The 25,754-nt window shown below is 37.9% G+C and overlaps 1 protein-coding gene across 5 annotated transcripts in view; it reads left to right on the top strand.

The window, feature by feature from the left end:
* The window catches only part of ATP10D (ATPase phospholipid transporting 10D (putative)), a 126,924-nt gene that overhangs the window by 43,737 nt on the left and 57,433 nt on the right, over positions 1-25,754 (top strand). For 4 of the 5 annotated variants that reach the window (XM_069593060.1, XM_069593062.1, XM_069593063.1 and 1 more), the window contains 6 exons: positions 10,232-10,436; positions 12,682-12,767; positions 20,124-20,230; positions 20,520-20,651; positions 21,047-21,174; positions 21,284-21,536. In XM_069593060.1, the coding sequence (XP_069449161.1) occupies positions 10,232-10,436; positions 12,682-12,767; positions 20,124-20,230; positions 20,520-20,651; positions 21,047-21,174; positions 21,284-21,536 (911 nt within the window). Of the gene's footprint in view, positions 1-8,346; positions 8,507-10,231; positions 10,437-12,681; positions 12,768-20,123; positions 20,231-20,519; positions 20,652-21,046; positions 21,175-21,283; positions 21,537-25,754 lie in introns of those variants that run through there. The other variant, XM_069593064.1, reaches the window with a different exon arrangement.

The following is a 25,754-nucleotide window of genomic DNA, read 5'->3' on the forward strand; positions in this document are numbered from 1 at the left end:
TAGGAAGTGGAATTTTACAGTGATTATCTGAAGGACAAAATCCATATTTTGACCAATTTTATGATTACTCAGTATCAAATTTAGCAAATGGAGAGAATATTTCTTATATATTTTAAAATACAAATTCTTGTACATAAATTCTAATTTTTAGTGTGAGGTTAGAGTTGATGCTGTATATTTCCTTTTTAGGGTTGCTCTAAAAAGTTCTGATTCTCATACTTAGTAGCCGTATAGTCGGGAAAAATTATGTAAACTAGCTAAATTCCAGTTTCTTTCATTATGAATAAAATAGTACCAAACAGTAAGCATAGCACCTACCCCTTTCTAAGTGCTAAGTAGTGTGCTCAGTCACTTGTTTGTGTCCGACTCTTTGTGACCTCCTGGACTGTAGCCTGCCAGGCCCCTCTGTCCATGGGGATTCTCCAGGCAAGAATACTAGAGTGGGTTGCCATTATCTCCTCCAGGGGATCTTCCCAACCCAAGGATCGAACCCAGGTCTCCTGCATTGTAGGCAGATTCTTTACCATCTGAGCCACCAGGGAAGCCCACTAAGTAAAAATTAGCTATTACGATTATTGTAGGTTAATAACAACTATAAGCTAGAGTCTATATTTGTTACATGATCAAGTCATTTAATCAATAATTGAGAATTTAGTAAAACACTGTGTGCTTGGTGTCTCAGTTGCGTTCAACTCTCTATGGTCCCATGGACCGTAGCCTGCCAGGCTTTTCTGTCCATGAAATTATCCTGGCAAGAATACTGGAGTGGGTTGCCATTTCCTCCTCTAGGGGATCTTCCCAAATAGGGATCAAACTCACGTCTCTCTCATCTCCTGCATTGACAGGCAGATTCTTTACCACTGCACTACTTGGGAGCCCCTTTATTACAATTGGCTAATGGGAGACATGGTGCAATTTTTTCCTCAGGTGTCCTTTGGATCTGTTTTAGATGATTTGCATATAAACTTGAAGATGAGAGGCAATATTCTTTTCAGTTATTTTAAAGTCTAGTCTGAGATATCATTTTATGATTGTATTTCATAATAGAATCTGGTAATTCTTCTTCATTTATTAACTGTTATTCTATGTAATTTGCCTATTTTTTGGTGTTGTAGAAGAAATAATGCTTATATTCCAATGCCTACCCCTCACTGTTCTTGGAACAAATTATAAGAATATAGAGAAATAAAGATTGTCTATTTATTGCTATTCATTTAAGTTAATGTACTAACTTAAATTCCTGTGAAATACAAAGAAATTACGTTAAAGTACTAATTATTTCTCAGTAAAAGTAAGTTGAAAATATGGGGTCATTAAACTTTGCAAGCTTTTGCAAGAAGCATTAACATTTTTATGCAGATAATTTGGTTCTCATTTGTGAGACTGTGGTCTTTCACAAGGTGCTTAATTTTATTTGGGAAAGTATCATTGGGAAATAACAAATGCTAGAACAGAAAGTAAACATTTAAACCCTATTATACCTCAATTAAGTTAGAGTGAACTATTATCAAAAACTTCACATTCTTAAGATTGCCTTTAAAATGGCAGCCATTTGGTAAGGTTTTAAGATTTGCTTCAAGTATATTAGAAGTGTGTTGACAATAAAACTGTTAATCATCTGACAAATTTAGGTGCATACTGTGTTGCAAGCTCTGAGAGATTTAGAGGTTTAAACAAAAAAACAAAGTGCCTGCCATCCAAGAACTTGCATTGTTTTCTGATCTTTAAAAATCAACCATATTGTTGGTGTTTTGGTGTGTGCTTCAGTTCAGTCAGTTCAGTTCCATTGCTCAGTCGTGTCCGACTCTGTGACCCCATGAACCGCAGCACACCAGGCCTCCCTGTCCATCACCAACTCCCAGAGTTTAGCCAAACTCATGTCCATTGAGTCAGTGATGCCATCCAACCATCTCATCCTCTGTTGTCCCCTTCTCCTCCTGCCTTGTCTTAGTCGTGTCTAACTCTTGCAACCCTTTGGACTGCAGCCCTCCAGACTTCTCTGTCCATGGGGTTTTTTTAGCAGGAATACTGGAGTGGGTTGCCATTTCCCTCTCCAAGAGATGTTCCCAACCCAGGAATCGCATTGGCGTCTCCCATGTCTCCTGCATTGCAGGTGGAGTCTTTACCCATTGAGCCATTTGGGATGTTGGGAGTTTTAAAATACTAGCTGATGTTAATATTTTAGATTATCTCATAAATTCATGGTATTTCATTATTCTTGGAACTAAATATTAGTGGCCTTCTAAGGTATTAACCTTATTTATGTGTAACAATTTCTAAAATAGTTCTTGAAATTCACTTTCTAATACATAGTTAATCAATATTCTATTCGGTGGTCATTGATAAGTTGTTATAACTGGGAGTAAAGTCCAGTATTTGAGAGGTGGACTCTGGAGCTACTTGCCTTGTTTTAATCCCAGAAATACTAGAAACTGTGTGACCTTGAACTAGTTACTTAACCTGCCTAAGCCAGTTTTTCTCATTTGTAAGAGGTGGGGAGTGGGGCATAGTGCATTCATAGTACCAACTACATAACATCGATATAAAATTTAAATGATTTATGAATGGATAAAGCCTCCAATAAATGTCTGGGTTGGTCATAACTTTCCTTCCAAAGAGTACCTGTCTTTTAATTTCATGGCTGCAGTCACCATCTGCAGTGATTTTGGAGTCCCCCAAAATAAAGTCAGTTACCTAGACAGCATATTAAAAAGCAGAGACATTACTTTGTCAACAGAGGTCTGTCTAGTCAAGGCTATGGTTTTTCTGGTAGTCATGTATGGATGTGAGAGTTGGACTATAAAGAAAGCTGAGCACCAAAGAATTGATACTTTTGAATTATGGTGTTGGAGAAGACTCTTGAGAGTCCCTTGGACTGCAAGGAGATCAGGCCTGGGTGTTCTTTGGAAGGACTGATGTTGAAGCTGAAACTCCAATACTTTGGCCACCTGATGCAAAGAGCTGGCTCATTTGAAAAGACCCTGATGCTGCCCTGATTGAGGGCAGGCGGAGAAGTCCCCTTCTCTCACAGAGAATGAGATAGTTGGATGGCATCACCAACTCATTGAACATGGGTTTGGGTGAACCCTGAGAATTGGTAATGGACAGAGGATCCTGGTGTGCTACGGTTCATGGGGTCACAAAGAGTCGGACACAACTGAGCAACTAAACTGAACCAATAAATCTGAGCTGCTCTGTGCCAATGATATTCATTATATAAATTGTTTTTAGTGTTTTTTTCAGAGAAGTACTGATGAACGTCAAAAAGAAAAATTCATTCATAATCCCACTCTTTCTTTAGATTTGTTAAAGTAGGAAATAGCAGTCCACATTTTCCACCTTTTCACCTCTCTGCAGCCAACTCCCACCAGTGGAATTACTATTACTAATTGAATATATTCTTCCCAAATTTCCCCAGTGCTTATGTATTGACATAAAAGCTGGGCGACATTGAACAAAATCGGTCTAGAAGCAAAATGGGTAGCTTTCCTCAGCAATCAATACAAAGAAATGGAAGCAATAGAATGGGAAAGTCTAGAGATCTCTTCAAGAAAATTTGAGATACCAAGGGACTATTTCATGCAAAGATAGGCCCAATAAAGGACAGAAATGGTATGGACCTAACAGAAGCTGAAGATATTAAGAAGAGGTGGCAAGAATACACAGAAGAACTGTACAAAAAAGATCTTCACGACCCAGATAATCACGATGATGTGATCACCAACCTAGAGCCAGACATTCTGGAATGCGAAGTCAAGTGCGCCTTAGGAAGCATCACTACAAACAAACCTAGTGGAGGTGATGGAATTCCAGTTGAGCTGTTTAAAATCCTGAAAGATGATGCTGTGAAAGTGCTGCACTCAATATGCCAGCAAATTTGGAAAACTCAGCAGTGGCCACAGGACTGGAAAAGGTCAGCTTTCACTCGAATCCCAAAGAAAGGCAATGCCAATAATGCTCAAACTACCACACAGTTGCATTCATCTCACATGCTAGTCAAGTAATGCTCAAAATTCTCCAAGCCAGGCTTTAATAGTACGTGAACCAAGAACTTCCAAATGTTCAAGCTGGATTTAGAAAAGGCAGAGGAACCAGAGACCAAATTGCCAACATCCATTGGATCATCGAAAAAGCAAGAGAGATCCAGAAAAACATCTATTTCTGCTTTATTGACTATGCCAAAGCCTTAGAATGTGTGGATCACAATAAACTGTGGAAAATTCTGGAAGAGATGGGAATACCAGACCATCTGACCTGCCTCCTGAGAAATCTGTATGCATGTCAAAAAGCAACAGTTAGAACTAGAAATGGAACAACAGACTGGTTCCAAATAGGAAAAGGAGTATGTCAAGGCTGTATATTGTTACCCTGCTTATTTAAGTTTTATGCAGAGTACATCATGAGAAATGCAGGGCTGGATGAAGCACAAACAAATCAAGATTGCCAGGAGAGATATCAGTAACCTCAGATATGCAGATGGTACCACCCTTATGGCAGAAAGCAAAGAAGAACTAAAAAGCCTCTTGATGAAAGTGAAAGAGGAGAGTGAAAAAATTGGCTTAAAACTCAACATTCAGAAAACTAAGAGCAGGTCATCTGGTCCCATAATTTCATGACAAATAGATGGGGAAACAGTGGAAACAGTAACAGACTTTACTGAGCTCCAAAATCACTGTAGATGGTGACTGCAGCCATGAAATTAAAAGACACTCCTTGGAAGAAAAGCTATGACCAACCTAGACAGCATATTAAAAAGCAGAGACTACTTTGCCAACAAAGTTCCATCTTGTCAAAGCTATGGTTTTCCCAGTAACATGTATGGATGTGAGAGCTGGACTATAAAGAAAGCTGAGAGCCAAAGAATTGATGCTTTTGAACTCTGGTGATGGAGAATACTCTTGAGAGTCCCTTGGATGGCAAGGAGATCTGACCAGCCTGTCCTAAAGGAAGTCAGTCCTGAATATTCATTGGAAGGACTGATGTTGAAGCTGAAACTCCAATACTTTGGCCACCTGATGCAAAGAACGACTCATTGGAAAAGACCCTGATGCTGGGAAAGATTGAAGGCAGGTGGAGAAGGGGACGACAGAGGATGAGATGGTTAGAAGGTATCACTGACTCAGTGGACATCAGTTTGAGTAAACTCCAGGAGTTTGTGATGGACAGGGAGTCCTGGCATGTTGCAGTCCATGGGGTCGAAGAGAGTTGAAGATGACTGAGAGAATGAACTGAGCTGATTGAGTTTACCTGAAGGATGGATTATAAGTGCCATATCCTAAACGGTGAGAGTAATATTGAAGCAACAAATAACAAGTAGATGCAGGAAATTCTAGCTGTAGATTTAGGCTGAGAGAAGAAGAAAGTTTCTGCTGGTTTTAGTTCTATGTCCGAGAAGGAAATAAACCTCATTTAGCGTCTACCACATTGATATATTCTCAAAGCTAGTTAAGATCGGCAATGAACATTGTTGCTTAGCTTGCAGTTTTAAAACATCGTACACACCCATACTCTGTGGCGTTATGCCTCCACTGTCACTCTTGACAGTTACACCATCCCACTTTCTTCACATGACTTTAGATCATCCTGCAGGATGCACCTCCTCCAGAGGTCAATGTCCCGGTTATTTGCTCCCAAAAGAGCCTGTGTGTACCTATCGTATAAAATTGCTGTTTGTGGTTCTTTTTCACATTTTGACTATAGCTTTCTAGGGGAATGATAATAACTTAATCACTTTTGTATTCTTAGCGTCTAACATGGTAACTGGCATAAATTAAGATCAATATGGCTCAGTGGTAAAGAATCTGCAGGATACACAGGTTCAGTCCCTAGGCTGGGAAGATCCCCTGGAGGCGGAAATGGTAACCTACATCAGTATTCTTGCCTGGAAAATCCCATGGACAGAAGAGCCTGATGGGCTCCAGTCCATGAGGCCTCAGAGAATCAGGTACCACTGAGTGACTAAGCACACACATAGCCAGCTACTGGGGACATTAGCCACTTTTTAAAATCGAGTATGAACTCCAAATGGGGAATAGTGAAGTTCATTCAGTTGTAAAATTAACCTCATTTGGATTTTGTTCCAATGTAGAGTGGAGAGTAAATTTGTCCCTTAGAAGATTTCCATTTTTAGGTTTGAAAGAAAAATAAATCCTTAACCCTAGGATTCAAGTCTGTCTTCTCTCCCTACTTTCACAAATTCTCAGCAACTTTCCTTACACCTTTCTTCATAGAAAAAGTAGAGGTCATTAAGCATGAACCAGGTATCTCAGTTCCTGCTTATGTCATCTTCAGCTGCTTGCTTCTGACTTTACATGAAGCAGTAACTCCCTTCCTTGTAATAGTAGTCCTTTCATCTGTGTTCTCAATTCCATTCCTTGTTACTTCTTGATCACTTCAACCAACACTGCCCGTTCTCTCTCCTCTCCCCTACCTTGCCTTCTCCATGGGCTTCTTCCGTGCATGCTGTGTGTGTGTCCAGTTCTCTCTTTTTTTTTCCTGCCCGGTTCTTTCATCCTTGCTGTCCTTTGCCTTCCCTTCCCTTGCAGTGGCTACTTTCACCCTTTATTCCTTTCAGAGCTAAACTTCATGAAGTAGACGACTCCTTCAACTTCTAATCATGCCTTAACCCACTGGAGGTCTCACTTTCTTCTTTACTCTCCATGTCAACAATTTTCATATTCCCTACTTAATAGCAGACATCCTAATAACCACATACCACAGACATGATCCCTTTGTGGCTTTTGTTACTCTGATAACTCCCTTTTTAAAAAAAATTTATTTTTAGTTGAAGGATAATTGCTTTACAGAATTTTGTTGGTTTCTTCCAGACATCAACATGAGTCAGCCATAGATATACATATGTCCCCTCCCTCTTGAACCTCCCCCCAATCTTCCTCCCCATCCCACCTCTCTAGGTTGTTACAGAGTACCTGTTTGAGTTCCCAGAGTCATACAGCAAGTTTCTGTTGGCTATCTATTTTACATATAGTAATGTAAGTTTCCATGTTACTCGCTCCATACATCCCACCCTCTCCTTCTTCCCTCCCCCCACCCACCATGTCCATAAGTCTTTACTCTATATCTGGGTCTCCACTGCTGTTCTGCAAATAATTCCATCAGTATCAGCTTTCTAGATTCCATATATATACATTAGTATACAACATTTATCCTTATTTTTCTGACTTACTTCACGCTGTATAACAGGCTCTAGGTTCCTTCCATCTCATTAGAACTGACTCAAATTGTTCCTTTTTATGGCTGAGTAACATTCCATTGTATATATGTACCACAGCTGCTTTATCCATTCATCTGTTAATGGACATCTAGGTTGCCACTATGTTCTAGCTGTTGTAAACAGTGTAAATATTTTGAAATTTCCTTCTTTCTTGATTTCTCCAACATTTCCTCTTGAATCTTCACTTCTCTATCACCTTGAAGTCTCTTTCACTCTAAGGAATCTCATATCCTTCAGTCCAGTTCAGATCAGTTGCTCAGTCGTGTCCGACTCTTTGCGACCCCATGAATCGAAGCATGCCAGGCCTCCCTGTCCATCACCAACTCCCAGAATATTCACTCAGACTCACGTCCATCAAGTCGATGATGCCATCCAGCCATCTCATCTCTGTCATTCCCTTTTCTTCCTGCCCTCAATCCCTCCCAGCATCAGAGTCTTTTCCAATGAGTCAACTCGTCGCATGAGGTGGCCAAAGTACTGGAGTTTCAGCTTGAGCATCATTCCTTCCAAAGAACACCCAGGACTGATCTCCTTTAGAATGGACTGGTTGGATCTCCTTGCCTGGTGTCAATTGCTCTCTCTGTGCCTAGGACTTGTAGGTACTGTATTTCTACTTGTGAACTTCTGATCAAAACCCTCAAAATGCTGGACCTCTTCAATTTTATATCCTACTTAAAACTTTTTAAACTAGATTTATTATCTTCCCCATGATGCATCCAGTTACTCTAAAACCTAGGACATGGTAAAAAAAAAAAATACCATTCACCATGAAGGTTTGAAACCACAGCATCATCCTTGATAACTTTTTTGTGTATAATAAGTCAGAATACTTGTCTCTAATACCCAAATATATCTTGATTTAATCTCATTTTATCCATCCTTTTTGCTACTGTCTTGATTGTAATCATCTTTATCCCTCCCCTGAATTATTTCAGTATCTTTCCATTGGTTTCTTGCCATTCCTATTTCTAACCAGCCTGTCACCCAATAGTCCATCCATTACTCTGAGGCAGGATTTAGCAAGTAGAAATAGGATCATATTCTCCTATGAACCTTTAGTGATTTTCCAGTCTTTTTTTTTTTTTTTATGAAATGAAAATCCTTATTTCTAGGAATGGCAGTAGGACTGAACCTTCAAAATATGATCCCTGCCTACCTGTTGGGTCTTCTGTTTCTTCCCTCCATGGAAGAGTAAACTGATATATTCAAACACTAAAGAAAAACTGTTAAACCATTGATTTACCTTTGGTGGTAAACTAACAAACTCTTCAGGTAATTAAGGAATTCTTTTAGTTGGATTCAACTTTGTACATAAGGTATTTTGCGAGAATATATCCTGAAAATATTCTTCTTAGGTAGCCCTTTGGATGAATTATTTCTTGAAATAACAATATAATTCTGTGTAGCAGAAGTATATAAGTGTTGGCTTCATGTAGCATTTCTATTTAATATGATGCATTCATTTTTAATATATAGGTCATATAGCTTTCAGAATATAGCTATCTCCTAAGCTTCTTGACAATGAATTTGAATATTTAGCTCCATAATAGAATCTTTACTTTAAAAATAAGTGCCTTTTTATGACAAATACTAGTTCTTTACAGATACATGGGAGACAATAAGGAAATGAGACAGATCTTTTTAAGACCTTGTTGGAATCATTGGATGCGAAATGCTGCTTAACAAGTTACATGGTTTTCTGTGATACACATTTCCTATTCTACTCTTAAGGAAAATGCTTTGTGGAATCCAATTCATGCCATTTTTTATGAAAAGGCATGAAAACGTTGGTAAAACTTTAACACAAACCAAGACATTTAAGGCAAATCAACCTCAATTAATGTGCCTTTCTTTTAAAAGAATTGAATATATAGAATGAAAAACTGCACTTTTAAAAGGGTTAAAAATTCTCATTTTCCTTTCTAGGGATCAGCTATAGCCAACTCAGAACTGTTTTAACCAGTATTTCTATTAAATGATAATTAGGGGTGTTAATGGGGTGCCCAAGTGGCTCAGTAGTAAAGAATCCGCCTGCCGATGCAGGAGATGTAGGAAACAGGGGTTCAATCCTTGCGTCGGGAAGATCTCCTGGAAAAGGAAATGGCAACTCACTCCAGTATGCTTGCCTGGGAAATCCTATGGACAGAGTCTGGCAGGCTAAAGTCCATGGGGTTGCAAAGAGTTGGACACAACTTAGTGACTGAATACATACACTGTGGGTGTTAATATGCTGGTATAATGACTTTTCAAATGCCTGGGTATTTATTTTACTTCTTTTGAGTTTATTTTACTCATCCTATCTACCAGATGAGAAGCTCTCCAAGAGCAGATAATGTGTCTTATGCACTTTTGGATCCTTGACACCTGACATGGAGAGCACGCAGGAATTGCTTCATTTATGAATAAACCCATCCAGTGTCAATTTCCTGAGAAGGCAATGGCACCCCACTCCAGTACTCTTGCCTGGAAAATCCCATGGATGGAGGAGCCTGGTAGGCTGCAGTCCATGAGGTCACGAAGAGTCGGACACGACTGAGCAACTTCACTTTCACTTTTCACTTTCATGCATTGGAGAAGGAAATGGCAACCCACTCCAGTGTTCTTGCTTGGAGAATCCCAGGGACGGTGGAGCCTGGTGGGCTGCCGTCTGTGGGTTGCACAGAGTCGGACACGACTGAAGTGACTTAGCAGCAGCAGTAGCAGCATCAGCAGTGATAATTTTAATTTCATTCCAGAATTACTCAATTAACATAATAGTTCAGAATCTCACAGGAAAAAAAGAATTGAAAAGAAATTTTTTTGGATGCTTAGTAACTAAATTTTCAGATGAAGCAAGTTGTGGAATTTAAGTTTTACAAATTCTCTGGCTTCCCCTTTTAGCATTTAACCAATTAAAATCACCCTAATACTTTAAATTATAAACTAAAAAATACTATTATTTGAGTTTTTTGTCTTGAGATTCTTTTTAAACTTTTTTTTTTTTTTTTTCAATTTTAGGAAAGAGAAAAAGTATGTGGACAGATGCTGGAAAGATGTTACTGTTGGGGACTTTATTCACCTTTCCTGCAATGAGGTCATTCCTGCAGATATGGTTTTACTCTTTTCTACTGATCCAGATGGAATCTGTCACATTGAGACTTCTGGTCTTGATGGAGAGAGCAATTTAAAACAGAAGCAGGTGGTTCGGAGATATGCGGAGCAGGTAAAAAATGTGTTCTCCGCTGGTGATATTAACATTTTCTTTTCAGAAGATGACTGAGCTCATTTTCACAAGTACAGATAAAGAGATGTTTCAAATTTATTTTTACCTTTACAAAATAGAAGTCTCGAGGGCTTAATGTAATTCCAGATATCAGTAGAAGTGTGCCGTATTTCATAGATAATAAGATATAATGACTTCAGAGTTCACACATTTCATTCTGACAGTCACATTTCTGGGAACTGAATTTACGAAACCTAGCAGTTTTGGAAAATTCTTTTGTAATAGAAATGATCAACTTCTGTTTTTCTTAAGCTTCTATTTGTATGTTGTTTTATTGAAGCTGGAGATATCATTTGGTATTGTTCCTAAAATCTGGTAATTACTTATGTATCAAGGCCTTTTAAGACTTTCATAACTTCTCATGCCACAGAGCTCTGACTCTTCACGTGCTGTGGAGAGGGAAATAAGAACTTTGAATTTATATTAACACGTTTGAGTAAAATTGAAACAGTTCTGTCATTTAATTACTGTGTGGTTTTGGGGAGGTCACTTAAACACTTTATGCCTCAGGTGATTAAAGCGGAAATGATGCCACCTCCCTCATAGCCTGTTGTATGACAGAATGAAGTAACATATATAAACACATCATGCAAAATGCTTATCAGTTTTCCTTTCCTTTCTCTGCAAGCACTTAAAATGAGGTATTTTTAAATGTAACTTTTGTTTTTTACTTGAACTATTATTAAGTCACGTTTCTTACAGACCAAAAATATTGTAACCTCATAATATCCTTATCTTTGGTAAATTTGATCTTGTCACATTAAGTCTGTCTTTCTACCTATAGATTAATTTGGATCCTCTGTGATTGTTATGCCTCTCAACTTCCTGTCGTTGTTCCATTTGTAATCATTTTCACACTTAAAACATTGGTAAAAATCCTCTACCACTTGGAAATTACGTACCACTAAATACCTACTTTGAGGGGTGATGCCAGTTGATTAATCAGCGTACCTTACATTCAGTTAAGGGTCGGCTCTCCAGACTCTGATGGCCTCAATTATAATCCTGACTCTAAAAACCTTCTTGTTTTGAAACCTTTAGCAAATTACTGGTCCTCTTTGTGTGTATCTTTCCTCATCTGTTAATTAGGCCTAATTATAGTATCTAGTGAAGAAGAAAATAGTTAAGATGTTTAAAGGGCATAATATAGATTCTAACTCATTAGAAGAACTCAGTAAATATCAATTATTAGCAAGCCAAATCACACGATCATATGACTCATATATTTCAAATGTTTGCTGATACACATATCAATATATATATCAATATATACTGAGATATATCAGTAGCATTTATCTTATTATCCAAAAAACCATATAAAAAAAGGAAAGGATATAAGGTTGACGTGGCTTGTTCTTAGTGAATCCATGCTTTATAGAAGCCGTGCCTATTTTCTGTAAGACACTGTTTATTCACTTGTTGGTTTCATAAAGCATTTTAAAATTATTTTTTACAGAATTTTGTGAGATATGTCTAGATTTAATCTAGATCTAGATTAAATTTTTAAATAAAATTTGCTGAGATTAAATACATGCTACTTATATACATGTATGCATGCATGCTAAGTCACTTCAGTTGTGTCTGACTCTTTGTGACCCTATGGACTGTAGCCCACCAGATTCTTCTGTCCATGGGGTTCTCCAGGCAAGAATACTGGAGTGGGTTGCCATGCCCTCCTCCAGGGGATCTTCCCGAAAACAGAGATTGAACCCGTACCTCTTATGTTGCCTGCATTAGCAGGTGGGTTCTTTACCACTAGTGCCACCTGGGAGGCCTATATTACATGTGTATATGTGTGTGTGTGTGTGTGTATAGATATACACTTAATCTCAGAAACTACCTGTATGTTTAAAGAACAATAAGAAAAGTATTTTCAGCTTTTCAGTGTCTTCCGGATAAAAGAGTGTTTTTTTATAGGAGAAGCTCCCTCCTGCAGGGAGTCCTGCATGAATTTCAGTGTACGGTTCAGGCATTCTCACCACCTGAAGATATTTATTAATCCTCTAGGACCATTCTCATCTCCTCTATTCATTCATAATTATGTGTACTTTCCTTCATTTGGGTAATTTGTGACATATATTTTGTGACATGAATACCTTTTAATTGGTAAAAGGATAAACACTTAAATATCAAGATTTAACCTTTATTTTTTGTGTGGTAATTTTTCAAATATATATATTTTTAGGACTCTGAGGTTGATCCTGAGAAATTCTCCAGTAGGATAGAATGTGAAAGTCCAAACAATGACCTCAACAGATTCCGAGGCTTCCTGTGAGTGATACAAGACTTTCCTTTGTGGGTGTGAGTGGAATTGTATGTTGCAGTTATATTTAACTTAAAAAAAAAAAAACACACAAAACTTTTGTGTACTTATACCCAAGTTAAATCACTAAAGGCTGTAAGTTAAGCCACCTATACTGCTGCTACTAAGTCACTTCAGTCGTGTCTGACTCTGTGCGACCCCATAGATGGCAGCCCACCAGGCTGCCCCGTCCCTGGGATTCTCCAGGCAAGAACACTGGAGTGGGTTGCCATTTCCTTCTCCAATGCATGAAAGTGAAAAGTGAAAGTGAAGTCGTTCAGTCGTGTCCGACCCTTAGCGACCCCATGGACTGCAGCCTACCAGGCTCCTCTGTCCATGGGATTTTCCAGGCAAGAGTACTGGAGTGGGGTGCCATTGCCTTCTCCTATAAGTTTGGCTTATTTTAATTATTTGATAAATATTTACCTATGTATATTTTTAAAATAACACAAAATCTTGTTCTTAAAATAGCTGTAGAATCTCTTTCAGTGATATATGAATGATTTACATGAGCTCCATGTTAAGCCCAAGACATGTTAGTTATTTGGAAGAAAGTGTTTGGACAGACATGGCAGCTTAAGTGGCATGACAGGATGGTGTCCTTCTATCCTGTTAGAGCAGGTGGGCAACTCAGCTGGTAAAAGTTAGACAATGACTTTGAAACACATTTAAGAAAAAGTATGGGAATCCACAGCAGCATCCATCTGGCAGTTTCCTATGGCATCTGCATCCCTTTCCAATGGGAGCTAGAATTTAGGGTCTTACCTGATTTCTGGCTGGCTTCTGCCACTTAAGTGCTTTATTTTTTGATCCAAGTTACTGACTCTTTCTATCCTTCCTGATGTTTAAGAGAAGTCAATTAGACCTACTTCATAGTGGTGATCTTATAAGAAGATGGCAGAGAAAAAAAGTTCCTAAATCATCTTTTGACACCAGAATCATCCTGATACCAAAAGAGTACAGAGACATTTAAAGGAAGATTTATAGCCCTCATGAACATAGGTGCAAAAAATTTACACAGATTAATAGCAAATCAAAGCAAACCCAACCATATATAAAGAAGAAAGTAATAATGACTCAGTAGAACTTATACCAAAAATGCACTGTTGACTTAACATTAGAAGATCAAACAATGTAATTTATAATATTAGCAAACCATAATTAACAAATGAAAAAACAGGTGAGAATCTCCTGGACATAGAAAAATTTAACTTCCATTGACAAGATCTAACTTCCGTTTTTGCAAACTGAAAATAGAAGGACACTTTCTCTTCTTATTGACAGGCATCTGCAAAACCCACGCAGCTAGCAGCATGCTTGGTGTGCTGTGTGCTTAGTTGCTCAGTCATGCCCAACTCTTTTTGAATCCATGGACTGTAGCCTGCCAGGCTCCTCTATCCATGGGAATTCTCCAGGCAAGAATACTGGAGTGGTGAATAGTAAAGAACTAAACAAGGAGATCCAGCCAGTCCATTCTGAAGATCAACCCTGGGATTTCTTTGGAAGGAATGATGCTAAAGCTGAAACTCCAGTACTTTGGCCACCTCATGCGAAGAGTTGACTCATTGGAAAAGACTTTGATGCTGGGAGGGATTGGGGGCAGGAGAAGAAGGGGACGACAGAGGATGAGATGGCTGGATGGCATCACGGACTCAATGGACGTGGGTCTCAGTGAACTCCGGGAGTTGGTGATGGACAGGGAGGCCTGGCATGCTGCGATTCATGGGATCGCAAAGAGTCGGACACGACTGAGTGACTGAACTGAACTGAACTGAATTGAAACATCTTTCCCCTAAGATCAAGAACAAGACATGAATATTATCTCTTACCACTTTTATTCAGGGAGATCCTAGCTAATGTAAAGAAAATGAAATAAAAGCAGCAAGTGATAAAGTAGTAAAACCGTCTTTTATTTATTGATGAGATGATGGTCTTTGTAGAAAACGTGATGAAATCTATTAAAAAGCAACTGGAATTAATAGTTTAGCAGTGTTGTAGGAAATAAGATCAATATAAAAATATTAATTGTATTTCTGTACATATAAAGAACATTCAGATATCAAAACTTTAAAAAAATCAATTTACAATAGCATCAGAAAAAAATACTTAAGAATAAATCAGACAAAAGATATGAAAGACCTACATATTGAAAACCACTGAACATGGTTGAGATAAACTAAAGATGTAACTAAATGGAGAGACATTTGTTGTTCACGCATTAAAACTCAGTGTTGTCAATTTTTCCCCCAAAATTGATCTGTAGATTCATTGTAATCCCAATTGAAATTCCAACAAAGTTTTTTATTTTTGAAAGTGGAACTCGCTCAGTCGTGCTTGACTCTTTGCCACCCCATGGACTATACAGTCCATGGAATTCTCCAGGCCAGAATACTGGAGTGGCAGCCATTCCCTTCTCCAGGAGATCTTCCCAACCCAGGGATTGCACCTGGGTCTCCCTCATTGCAGGTGGATTCTTTACCAGCTGAGACACAAGGGAACCCTAAGAATTCTGGAGTGGGTAGCCTATTCCTTCTCCAGGGGATCTTCCTGAATCAGGAATCAAACCGGGGTCTCCTGCATTGCAGGTGGATTCTTTACCAACTGAGCTATCCGAGAAGTCCGTCCCCCCCTCTGCTTTTTTTAAATTTCAGTTTTAGAAACTGGTAAGTTTATTCTAAAAATTTATATGACAATAGAATCATCTAACTAAAACAACGTTGAAAAAGAAGAACAGATGTGGAAGGCTAAGACTGCCAGATTTTGTTTTTGACATAATGGTATAACACTAGGTCAATGGAATAGATTACAGTCCAGAAATTGGTCCGGACATTTATGGGCAACTGGATTTTTACAAAGATGAAAAAGCAGTTTAGTGGAGAAATGTTAGTTGTTTCAACAAATGATGCTGCAACAATTGCACATCTATATTCAAAAAAATAAACTTCAACACAGACCTCTCACCACGAAGATTAACTAAAAGTGGATCCTGTACTTCACTGTAAACCTGAAATTCTAATACTCCTAGAAGGAAACATAGGGGAAATCTTTGGTATCTTGTGTTAGTCAAAGATTTCTTAGATATAACTCCAAAAGTGCAGTTCATAAAAGGACAAAAATAATTAAATACCTTCATCGGTATTAGAAACTTATTCTCTTCAAGTGACACTGCTAAATGAATGAAAACAAGTTTTCATTCAAACTGGAAGAATATAGCTTGCAGTGTGTATATCTCATGAAGGACTTGTGTTTGGAATATGTGTTTTTCTTTATTATTAAATAAAATGTCTTTATTATTTGCTTATTGTTCAATAAGCAAATGAACAATACAGTTTTTAAATGATCAAAAATATTGGACACTTCACCAAAGACAATACATGGACTTTGAACTGACTGTACCAACGTTTCACAAGAATGTAGAGAAACTAGAATATGCATATACTGCTGGTGGGAATGGAAAAAGCACGATCACTTTAGAAAATAGTTTGGAAATTTCCTAAAAAATTAAATACACACCTACTTTATGATCTGGTTATTCTACGCCTAAGTAGTTACTCAAGGGAAAACATTTATTCGTGTACTAACCTGGACACCAATTTTCAGAGCTGCTTTATTTATTTGGCGCTATTTGGAATAGCCCCAAATATTCCATCAACAGGTAAATGGATAAACAAATGATAGAGCCATACAATGAATACTACGCTTCAGTGAAAAGGAATCCACTAGTGATATATGCAGCAACATGGATGCACCTCAAAATAATATTGAGTGAGAGAAGCCAGACAAAAAAGAATATATACTATATGATTTGATTTATATAATTTCTCAATAAACAAAGCTAATTCATAGTGATAGAAAGCAGATAGTGGGTGCCTGGGAGAGGGAGGATAGGAAGAAAAGATTATAGAAACACATAAGGAAACCTTAGGGAGCAATGGATATGTTCATTTTTCTAATTGTAGTGATGTTTTCACAAGGGAATCGTTGAAACATTAAATTTTGCACTTTAAATGTGTACAGTATATATGTTACTGTATGATTCTTGTTATTCTTCAATCAAGTTGTTTAAAATTTTAGAGAATTGTCAAGATGGAAGTTTAGAACATAGTGGTAGCATCTTTCAGTAGCATCTGATACAGATGGGTGTTGGGGCAGGGACAGGAAGCTATGCAGTGGGAAAAGGGAAAGGATTTAGTCCAGATAGAGAGATAATGCCAGACTTAAACCATCAAAAATAAGAAGATACCAGGCAGACAAGTAAATACAAAGAATTACTGACCTTCTAGGTTGAGGGACCAATACAGGTAATGACATAGGGGCCTGAGACCGCAGTGCATTTGTGGAGTCGTAAGTAGTTTAAGTATGTTTGGAGGGTAGGTGAGCTATATAGTAGATCATAGAGAGGCAAGATGATGAAGGGAAGTTAGTAGATTCTCCTGCCATCAGAAACATGCTCATGAGTTTAAGAAGAGTCATTTCCTAGCATTATTTTCTCAACTGCTGACTATTTGTACAATTTCCTGTTGTAATTGGAAGATTTAGGGGTTGTCATTTTTTCTGACCTGGACTTCAACACCTGAGGTCCAGGCCAAAAAATACCTTAGAGTCCAGTTTGTACAGCCCCTCACTGGGAACACTGACTCCGTTGATAAGCTCAGACTAGGTTCTGGCACAATTCTGGACAGAAAAGAATAGAACTTTAGTCTCTTTCTGTGTGGTCTGAAATATAGTACTCTGCACAGAATCTGAGTCAGAGCATGCATATTTAGTAGAGTCAGCCCAGGTGGATACAGTAATTTTTTGTGAAATAGTTTCTGCTAAACTAGATCCTTACATTTTTCCTGCTGTGTGGCCTATTTTCTAAAATTAACAGGAATTGAGATGTTCAGGCTCACTCTCTATATTATTGATGGCTTCTCTGATCTTCTTACTCTCAGGAAGCACTGACTTTTCCCTGTTTGTGCCCATGTTGTATGCTGAATATCAGATTTCTATCATAGTAACTATACTATTGTTATTATACTTTGACATTTCTATATGAATCACCTCCTGTTAAACCACAGAGGCCAAGACTATCTAAGTTTGTTTTTCTGTTCTCAGCATTCAGGTGGGTGTGCTGGGCATATGGTACATATTATGTAGGCTCTTGAATGGATGAAGGCTGTAATCAGACAGTCCACGTCTTGCACAGAATCTGAAGGTCCCATATCACGCGTGCCAAATACACACTCATCGAGTGCAGGATGTTTAGAGTTTGGAGCCAGTACAATCAAGATAAAAGTTGGGCTTTACTATAAAGGTGGTAAACTAGAGGGATGTAATGGTGAAAAATGAGGATCCCAGGGTAAAAGTTTTAATACACTAAGAAATTTTGTAACTGATGCTTTTGTATATTATATCTGTTCCTGTAAAGATTCTAAGAATAATAAATGCTGTGTTGTTGAGGAGCCTAATCAAGCCTGGGGTACGTGCCTGAGAAATGCTACTTGGGAATGTAAATATTGGGGTTAATTTCCTCATCTGTAAATCCAGGAAGCATTGATAGAATTAGGTTAAACCCAAGGACACTGCTGGTTCTGACTATGACCCCGTGGGTCTCTCTTTGTGCATAAACCCATATATATGAAGGAATGTAAACACATACCTCTTAAAAGAAAATGCTTTGCAAGTTAGAGGAATAAAATGACAAAACAGATTTGTCTATTTTCCTCCTCATTTGAAGAGTAGGAAAGCTCTTCAAACTTCTCTTGAAGAGCTTTCTTTTTTCTTTTCCTTGCAAGATAGCAGATATAATGACAATTTCCCTATATATAACAAAGAGGAAACAACTCATAGGCTGTAGTCTGTTGCTTAGAAAATAAACTAACCTTAATTCTGAAATTTAGTATGCGTTTTCACAAAATATGTGAAATACCTTTTTGCTTATTTTTAAAAATTTTCCAATGAGTCTGCTCTGCATTTTTACCACTATAATAAGTTATTCAGGTGATTACATTGATTATTTTAAAACTGTTTATTACAGAAGATTTTAAATATGTAAAAGTAGGAAGAAAAGTGTAATGAACACCATAGGCCCTCACCTAGTGTTAGCTATTTTATAATTTGCCAGGTTTGTTTCATTATCCTCCCACTTCCTTCCCTATATGCCCCTACATCACATCATTTCACTGTAAATACTTCACTATGAATATACAACAGAAAAAAACTTTATAGAAAAATAGTCATAACATCATTTTAACATTTAAGTAAATTAAGAACAATTTCTTGATAATATCTAATACCTAGTCTTTGTTTAAATTTCTCCAGTTATCTCAAATTTTTTATAGTTAATATATTCTAACCAGGATCAAAACAAAGGTATGCATGTTGTGTTTAGTTGATATGTCTCTAAATTTCCCCTCCTATTCCCTCCACCACTTATGCTCCCCTCCCCCAGCTCCCTTCCTCCCCACCCCACCCCGCATGCCACTCACTTGTTAATTAGAACATTTTGCCTGCAGAGGTTACCCCTGCAGATTTCATAGATTTGGCCAACTGCATCCTTGGGTGATGGTTAACATGTTTTTCTGGCCTTGTTTCCTGAAAACTCTTCACAGACATTTACAATCTGATGAAAGAAATACTGTCTAGAAAATGGCAAATGTATATGAATGTGCATACATAGACACACACAGGGAAATACTGTATACAGTTTCAAAGGCTTCACAGATCCCCTGATGCCACAGACCCCTGTTTGATTCATCCCCATAGAAGCTTGATTAGATTCCCAGGGGGATGAGCAGTTTCTGTCCCTAAACTTCTGGAGGCCTTGATGTCCTGTAGTTTTGTTAAGATTGGTATTGTCAGCCTTACCCTTTCATTATAAACTTCCCCACCAGCCTTCTTCTACCTAATGATTTTAGTAGCCACTAACTATTACTGCCCGAGAATAATCCTTGATTTCACCAGGACCAAGATAGTAATTTTCTAATTCCATTAAGAACTTTTCCCTTCTCATTAAGAACTTTTCCCTCATCAGCTATTAAGTTACTCCCAAATACAGGTTTCTACTATACAAAATAGTTTTCTTATTTGGATTATCTTTTAGTTTTTGTAGTACTAGTAGTTGGCAAACAATGAATGATAGAAAACAGTGTTAGAAACCTGTTGTGTCTTTTTTCGCAGCCAAAGTGAAAAATAACTAGATCAAGTACATCAAGAGTTGAAACTTTTCCTGTGAACTGCTTAACTTTATACTCTAATCAAGAAAACTCAAAATTCATAGTGTTTATTTTTACATTCCCATTTTTGCTATTTAAAAATAAATCTATATGCTGTCTTTTTTATAGAGAACATTCCAACAAAGAGCGTGTGGGTCTCAGTAAAGAGAATTTATTACTTAGAGGATGCACCATTAGAAACACGGAGGCTGTCATGGGCATTGTGGTCTATGCAGGTTGGTTACCCTTCTGACTTTTCACCATCGTCTCCTCTGTGCTTTTCTGCAACTTAATATTTTCCACTTATTCAAATGCAATCTCTAGCAGCAGAAAGGAAATTTTGTCTTGATAATCTTAATCATTGGTCTCTGTTTTTCTAAATGGATCACAAATGGAAACTAAATTTAACAAAGTGTATTACATAGCTACTTTTCATTAAATTGTCTGCCAGAGAGACTTAAAAATATGATATTTGCTACTTGGCTTTAATTTCCACATTTTCTGAAGATTGTGTTACCCATGTAGGCCATGAAACCAAAGCAATGCTGAACAACAGCGGACCAAGATATAAGCGCAGCAAATTAGAAAGAAGAGCAAATACAGATGTCCTCTGGTGTGTCCTACTTTTGGTTATAATGTGTTTAACTGGTGCATTGGGTAGGTAGAATTTGATTATTTGCTGACATCTTTCCCTCAAGATATTCGTTTTAAAGTATTATATTTTCAAAATGATATTTATGAATCTAAGTTTGACTCCAGTAAGTGGGGGTGGTTATTTGCCAATAATTATTTTCCTCACATCTTCATCTCTCTCATTCTCTAATTGGAAAAGCATTAATATTGATTACATGTGGCCACAGTAATAAAGGGACCTGGGAAGAGATGTAAAGAGAGACAGAAGCAGGAGAACATGTAGTCTTTTGAATTTGTTTCTCAAACAGCTGGTGTTCGACCAAAATAAATACTGTCATCTCTCTTTTTTTAGAAATAAAGTTCTGTATTTGCATAATATATACATAGCAACCTTTTGATGTCTGTGCATTTTTTGAAAGGTCATGGAATCTGGTTGAGCAGATATGAAAACATACCCTTTTTTAATATCCCTGAGCCAGATGGACATATCATATCACCAGTGTTGGCAGGTTTCTATATGTTTTGGACCATGATCATTTTGTTACAGGTAATTTCTATTGAGCTCATCATACAGTTTTAAAATCTTTGCTACTTATCCAGCTTTTCATCCTTTCTTTTCTCCCTTTAACGTTTTTAAATTGTTTGGTTCTTCTTAGGTCTTGATTCCCATTTCTCTCTATGTTTCCATTGAAATTGTGAAGCTTGGCCAGATATATTTTATTCAAAGCGATGTGGATTTCTACAATGAGAAAATGGGTTCTACTGTTCAGTGCCGAGCCCTGAACATCACTGAGGATCTTGGACAGATTCAGTACCTCTTTTCTGATAAAACAGGAACCCTCACTGAAAATAAGATGGTTTTTCGAAGATGTAGTGTGGCAGGCTTTGATTACTGCCATGAAGAAAATGGTGAGTGTTGAGTTTCTGTGAAAATCAGCCTTGAGATTTGTCTTTTTTGCATCCACTTAACAGTTTGGTAATTCTGGCACAGAAGTGTGATATTTAATCATTGTGTACTTAATTCCTCCAGATGCTCGTGGAGTTTCATTGTTGTCTCTTTAAAAGTTAGTAGGTCAAAAGTTAGTCGAGAGTTAGTGGGTTAAAGTCAGAGTCTGCCTCCGTCATTTTTTTTTTTTGTTTTTTTGACCATGGTTTCTCTGAAAGGAAAGGAAATTGCTAGCAATTGTAGAAGGTTTGGGGTTAGGTTCGGTATCAGTGATACTGCATTATAGATATTTTTGAGAATCTCATGAAACACTATGGAGCATGTGTGTATTAGTCACTCAGTTGTGGCCAACTCTTTGTGACCCCATGGACTGTAGCCTGCCAGGCTTCTCTGTCCATGGGATTCTCCAGGCAAGAATACTGGAGTGGGTTGCCATGCCCTTCTTCCTATGGACCATATCCCTTAAAAACATTTTTTTTTTAATAATTCCAAAGGGACGACAGTCTTCCCTTACCCCATCACTCAGCCCATAGGTAACCGTTGGTCCCTGGCTAGGAATACCTATTTTAAGAAGAAATAAGATGAGCAGATAAGAGGAAGTAAAGATATAAATTACAAGTTTTCTTTTAAGAATTGAACTTCATTAACTTTATTATTTACAAAAGTAAATATGCTCTTATAAAGATAATTCTGAGAAGTGTCCAAAACATATTAACCTAGAGGTGAACCACTGTTAATAATTTGAATATATAACCATCCATTTCTTTATGTATATTCTTATATATGTGAAAATAAATATTTGCATATTTCTTTTATAAGTTATGTAATAATATTACTTTGCAATTTGCTTTTTCTATTCCTCAATATCTCATGGGGGTTTTTCTAAGTCAGTTCATGAGTTAACATGAAATTCATAGTATCGCATTGTATGTGATCAAGCTTAGTTTGCTATTATAGCAATGTGTGTGTAAGTCTGTGCAGTGGTGTCCTACTCTTTGTGATCCCGTGGACTGTAGCCCTCCAGGCTCCTCTGTCCATGGGGTTCTCCAGGCAAGAACACTCATGTGGGTTGCCATGCCCTCCTCCAGGGGAGCTTCTCAAGCCAAGGACTGTGTCTTTTATGTCTTCTGCATTCACAGGCAGGTGCACTCAGTTGGTAACGAATCTGCCTGCAGTGCAGAAGAAGGGCTCGATCCCTGGGTTGGGAAGATCCCCTGAAGAAAGGAAAGGCTACCCACTCCAGTATTCTGGCCTGGAGAGTTCCATGGACTGTATTATATAGTCCATGGGGTCACAAAGAGCTGGACACAACTGAGCAACTTTCACTTTCTTTGCTGGTGCCATCTGGGAAGCCCGTTATAATAGTACTTGCAATTAACATCACTTATTCATTAAACAAATATTTTGTGAGCTCCTAACATGTGACATGAGTTTCTGATGTAGCTTACAGTTTAATGCAAGAAGATAGACAAGATGAAAAATTATAATGTACAAAATAAAATTCGTCATGCGGTATCCATTTCTGTACACATATCTAAAGTTGGTTTTGCTAGATCCAGAAGTATGCACATATAGAATTTTTATAGATCCCACAAAATTTATCTCTAAAGCATTGTGCTAATTTACATTCTCACAACCCATAAGAATAATATCTATTTTTCCTACCCAACCATAATGGGATGAAGCTATTCTTTTTAATTTGTGAGTTTTGTAGATGCAGTTAGCATTTCATTGTCTTAATTTTTCTATGATTAGCAATGAGATGCTAACTTTTTATGTTTTTAGCCATTTGAATTTCCTTGACAAAATCTATTTTACATGTCTTCCTATTTTACGAATGAGTTTTTCTTATTCTTAGTAGTCTGTAGGAGGATTTTATCTATTATGGCAAGGTTGGTGTTCAGCTTGTATATCCCTGGCTAGGCTGTCTCTAGCTAGAGTCCATTTTCATTTATGCACTTGTATTGAACCTGTGTTCAATAATTTGAATTATTTGAAAAACAATAATTTGAATACCGATGCTGACAGAATTCTTTTCTTCTACAAGTGGCAAATACTTCTCTGGTTTGTTATTTATCACTGTATTAGTTTTCTATTGCCACATAACAAGTTACCACAAATTTGATGGCTTCAAATAACATATACTGTCTTATAGCTTTTGTGGGTCAGGAATATGGGTCCAGGTAGCTATGTCCTCCCTGAATCTCTCACCAGGCTGAAATCTAGGGGTCGGCTGGGGCTGTGATCTTACCTGAGGCTCAGGGTCCTCTTCTTAATTCCCTGGTTTTGGAATTGTCAGAGTCTTGAGGTTGTAGGACTGTGGCCCTTGCTTTCTTGCTGGCTGTCACCTTGGGTCTGTTCTGAGTTCATGGAGACAGCCCATCATTCCTTGCCCTGTGACCTCTCCACAGCATGGCAGTCACTTCTTCAAGGCAAGCAGCAGAACCTCTGGTTTTGAATCTCTCTGACCTCAGGGATGTTCTGACACCTCTTTGTACCTGATGAGGTCATACCACTCTGACTGGACCACTAGTAACATTTTAGTGCTTTTCTTTGGAGTATTTTTTCCTGTAAACATTAATATATGTTTTTAAACAAAGTGACATCACAGTGTGCTTTGACTTTTATAACCATTTCTAAGTCTTGAGACTTCATCATGATTGCCTTTCTGTTCCCTTCTTATTTTTCTAATGGTTATGCTGTATCACATTGTAATAATTGCCACGATTTAGGTAACAGATCAACCATTAGTTTAGGTTATCAACACTCTTTTGCTGTTGTAAACAACACTGCAGTGAACATCACTGGAGTTAAACCCCTATGTCCATTTGTGAGATTAGTCTTTTCCAAAATTATCTGACTATAAATTCCTATTTTGGGGAAGTATGTTATAGCAGTCATGTTTCACAAAATATATGGTGGGAAACGCTGTATTATTTTTTGTATTTTGGGATTTTAATTTTGTAGCATCTAGGAGAGCTGATACCAGCCCTCTCTTGCCCTGTCCATCAATATATACACTGCTGCCCCGTGAGTACTTCTCTTCTGTGGCCCCTTGTGCAGGGAAGATGCTAAGTGACTGAGAATCAAATGCTACCAGGACTGAACTGTAATTGGTAAGATATCTGTGAACCAATGAGTGTTACACCACCTCTGGGAGGTGTTGACATTGCCTGTCCACACCTTTCTACCATATATACATTCAGAGCTCCTAGTCTCTTGTCTGCAAAAGTGAAAGTCGCTCAGTTGTGTCTGACTCTTTATGACCCCATGGACTGTACAGTCCATGGAATTCTCCAGGCCAGAATACTGGAGTGGGTAGCCATTCCCTTCTCCAGGGGATCTTCCCAACCCAGGGATTGAACCCAGGTCTCCTGCATTGCAGGCAGATTCTTTCCCAGCTGAGCCACAAGGGAAGCTCAAGATTACTGGATTGGGTAGCCTATCCCTTTTCCAGGGGATCTTCCCAACCCAGGAGTCAAACTGGGGTCTCCTGCATTGCAGGTGGATTCTTTACCAACTGAGCTATCAGGGAAGCCCTCAAGAGACAAGTCTCTTGTGTAATGGTTTAAAAACAATCATATGCATATAAACACACACCTTCCTCCCCCTGCCCCCCTCAGTGCTGAAGGGGATAATGATACAGGCTAGTTTTCCTCAGAACTTAACCCTGAGGCCTTATTTTCACTGAAATGAAAATTAAGCCTTCAGGATGATTTTCTGTCAAAAGAATTACCTACGAGATATTTCCATCAAAAATGTTACTGCTGGGAAATAACCCCTTACTCTTATGCAGTTGAACTAAATACATTTGATGACGCCATTTCTTGATTTAAAGCCTTTCAACTTATAAATTTGTTTCATGGACTAAGCATCAGCAACACCCAGGTGTATCTTAGAAATGCAGAGTCTCGGGCCCCTCTTTAAAGTTTCAATTAAAATCTTCATTTAACAATACCTCAGGTGACTTGTATGGATATTAAAATTTTTTAAACTCCTTTAAAAGATTTCTGAAAAAGAATATTAATAATAAACATTTTATTTTAGAATGGTTTTAGATTTACAGGAAAGTTATAAAAATATTGTGCGTTCCAGTATGCTCCTCCTGCCCAGCTTCCCTTGTCTTAACATTTTACATTAGTCTTAAGATATATCAGTCACAAATAATGAGCCCATATTGA

Source organism: Ovis canadensis, chromosome 6, assembly GCF_042477335.2.
Source record: "Ovis canadensis isolate MfBH-ARS-UI-01 breed Bighorn chromosome 6, ARS-UI_OviCan_v2, whole genome shotgun sequence".
In the NCBI taxonomy this organism is placed as follows: Eukaryota; Metazoa; Chordata; class Mammalia; order Artiodactyla; family Bovidae; genus Ovis; species Ovis canadensis.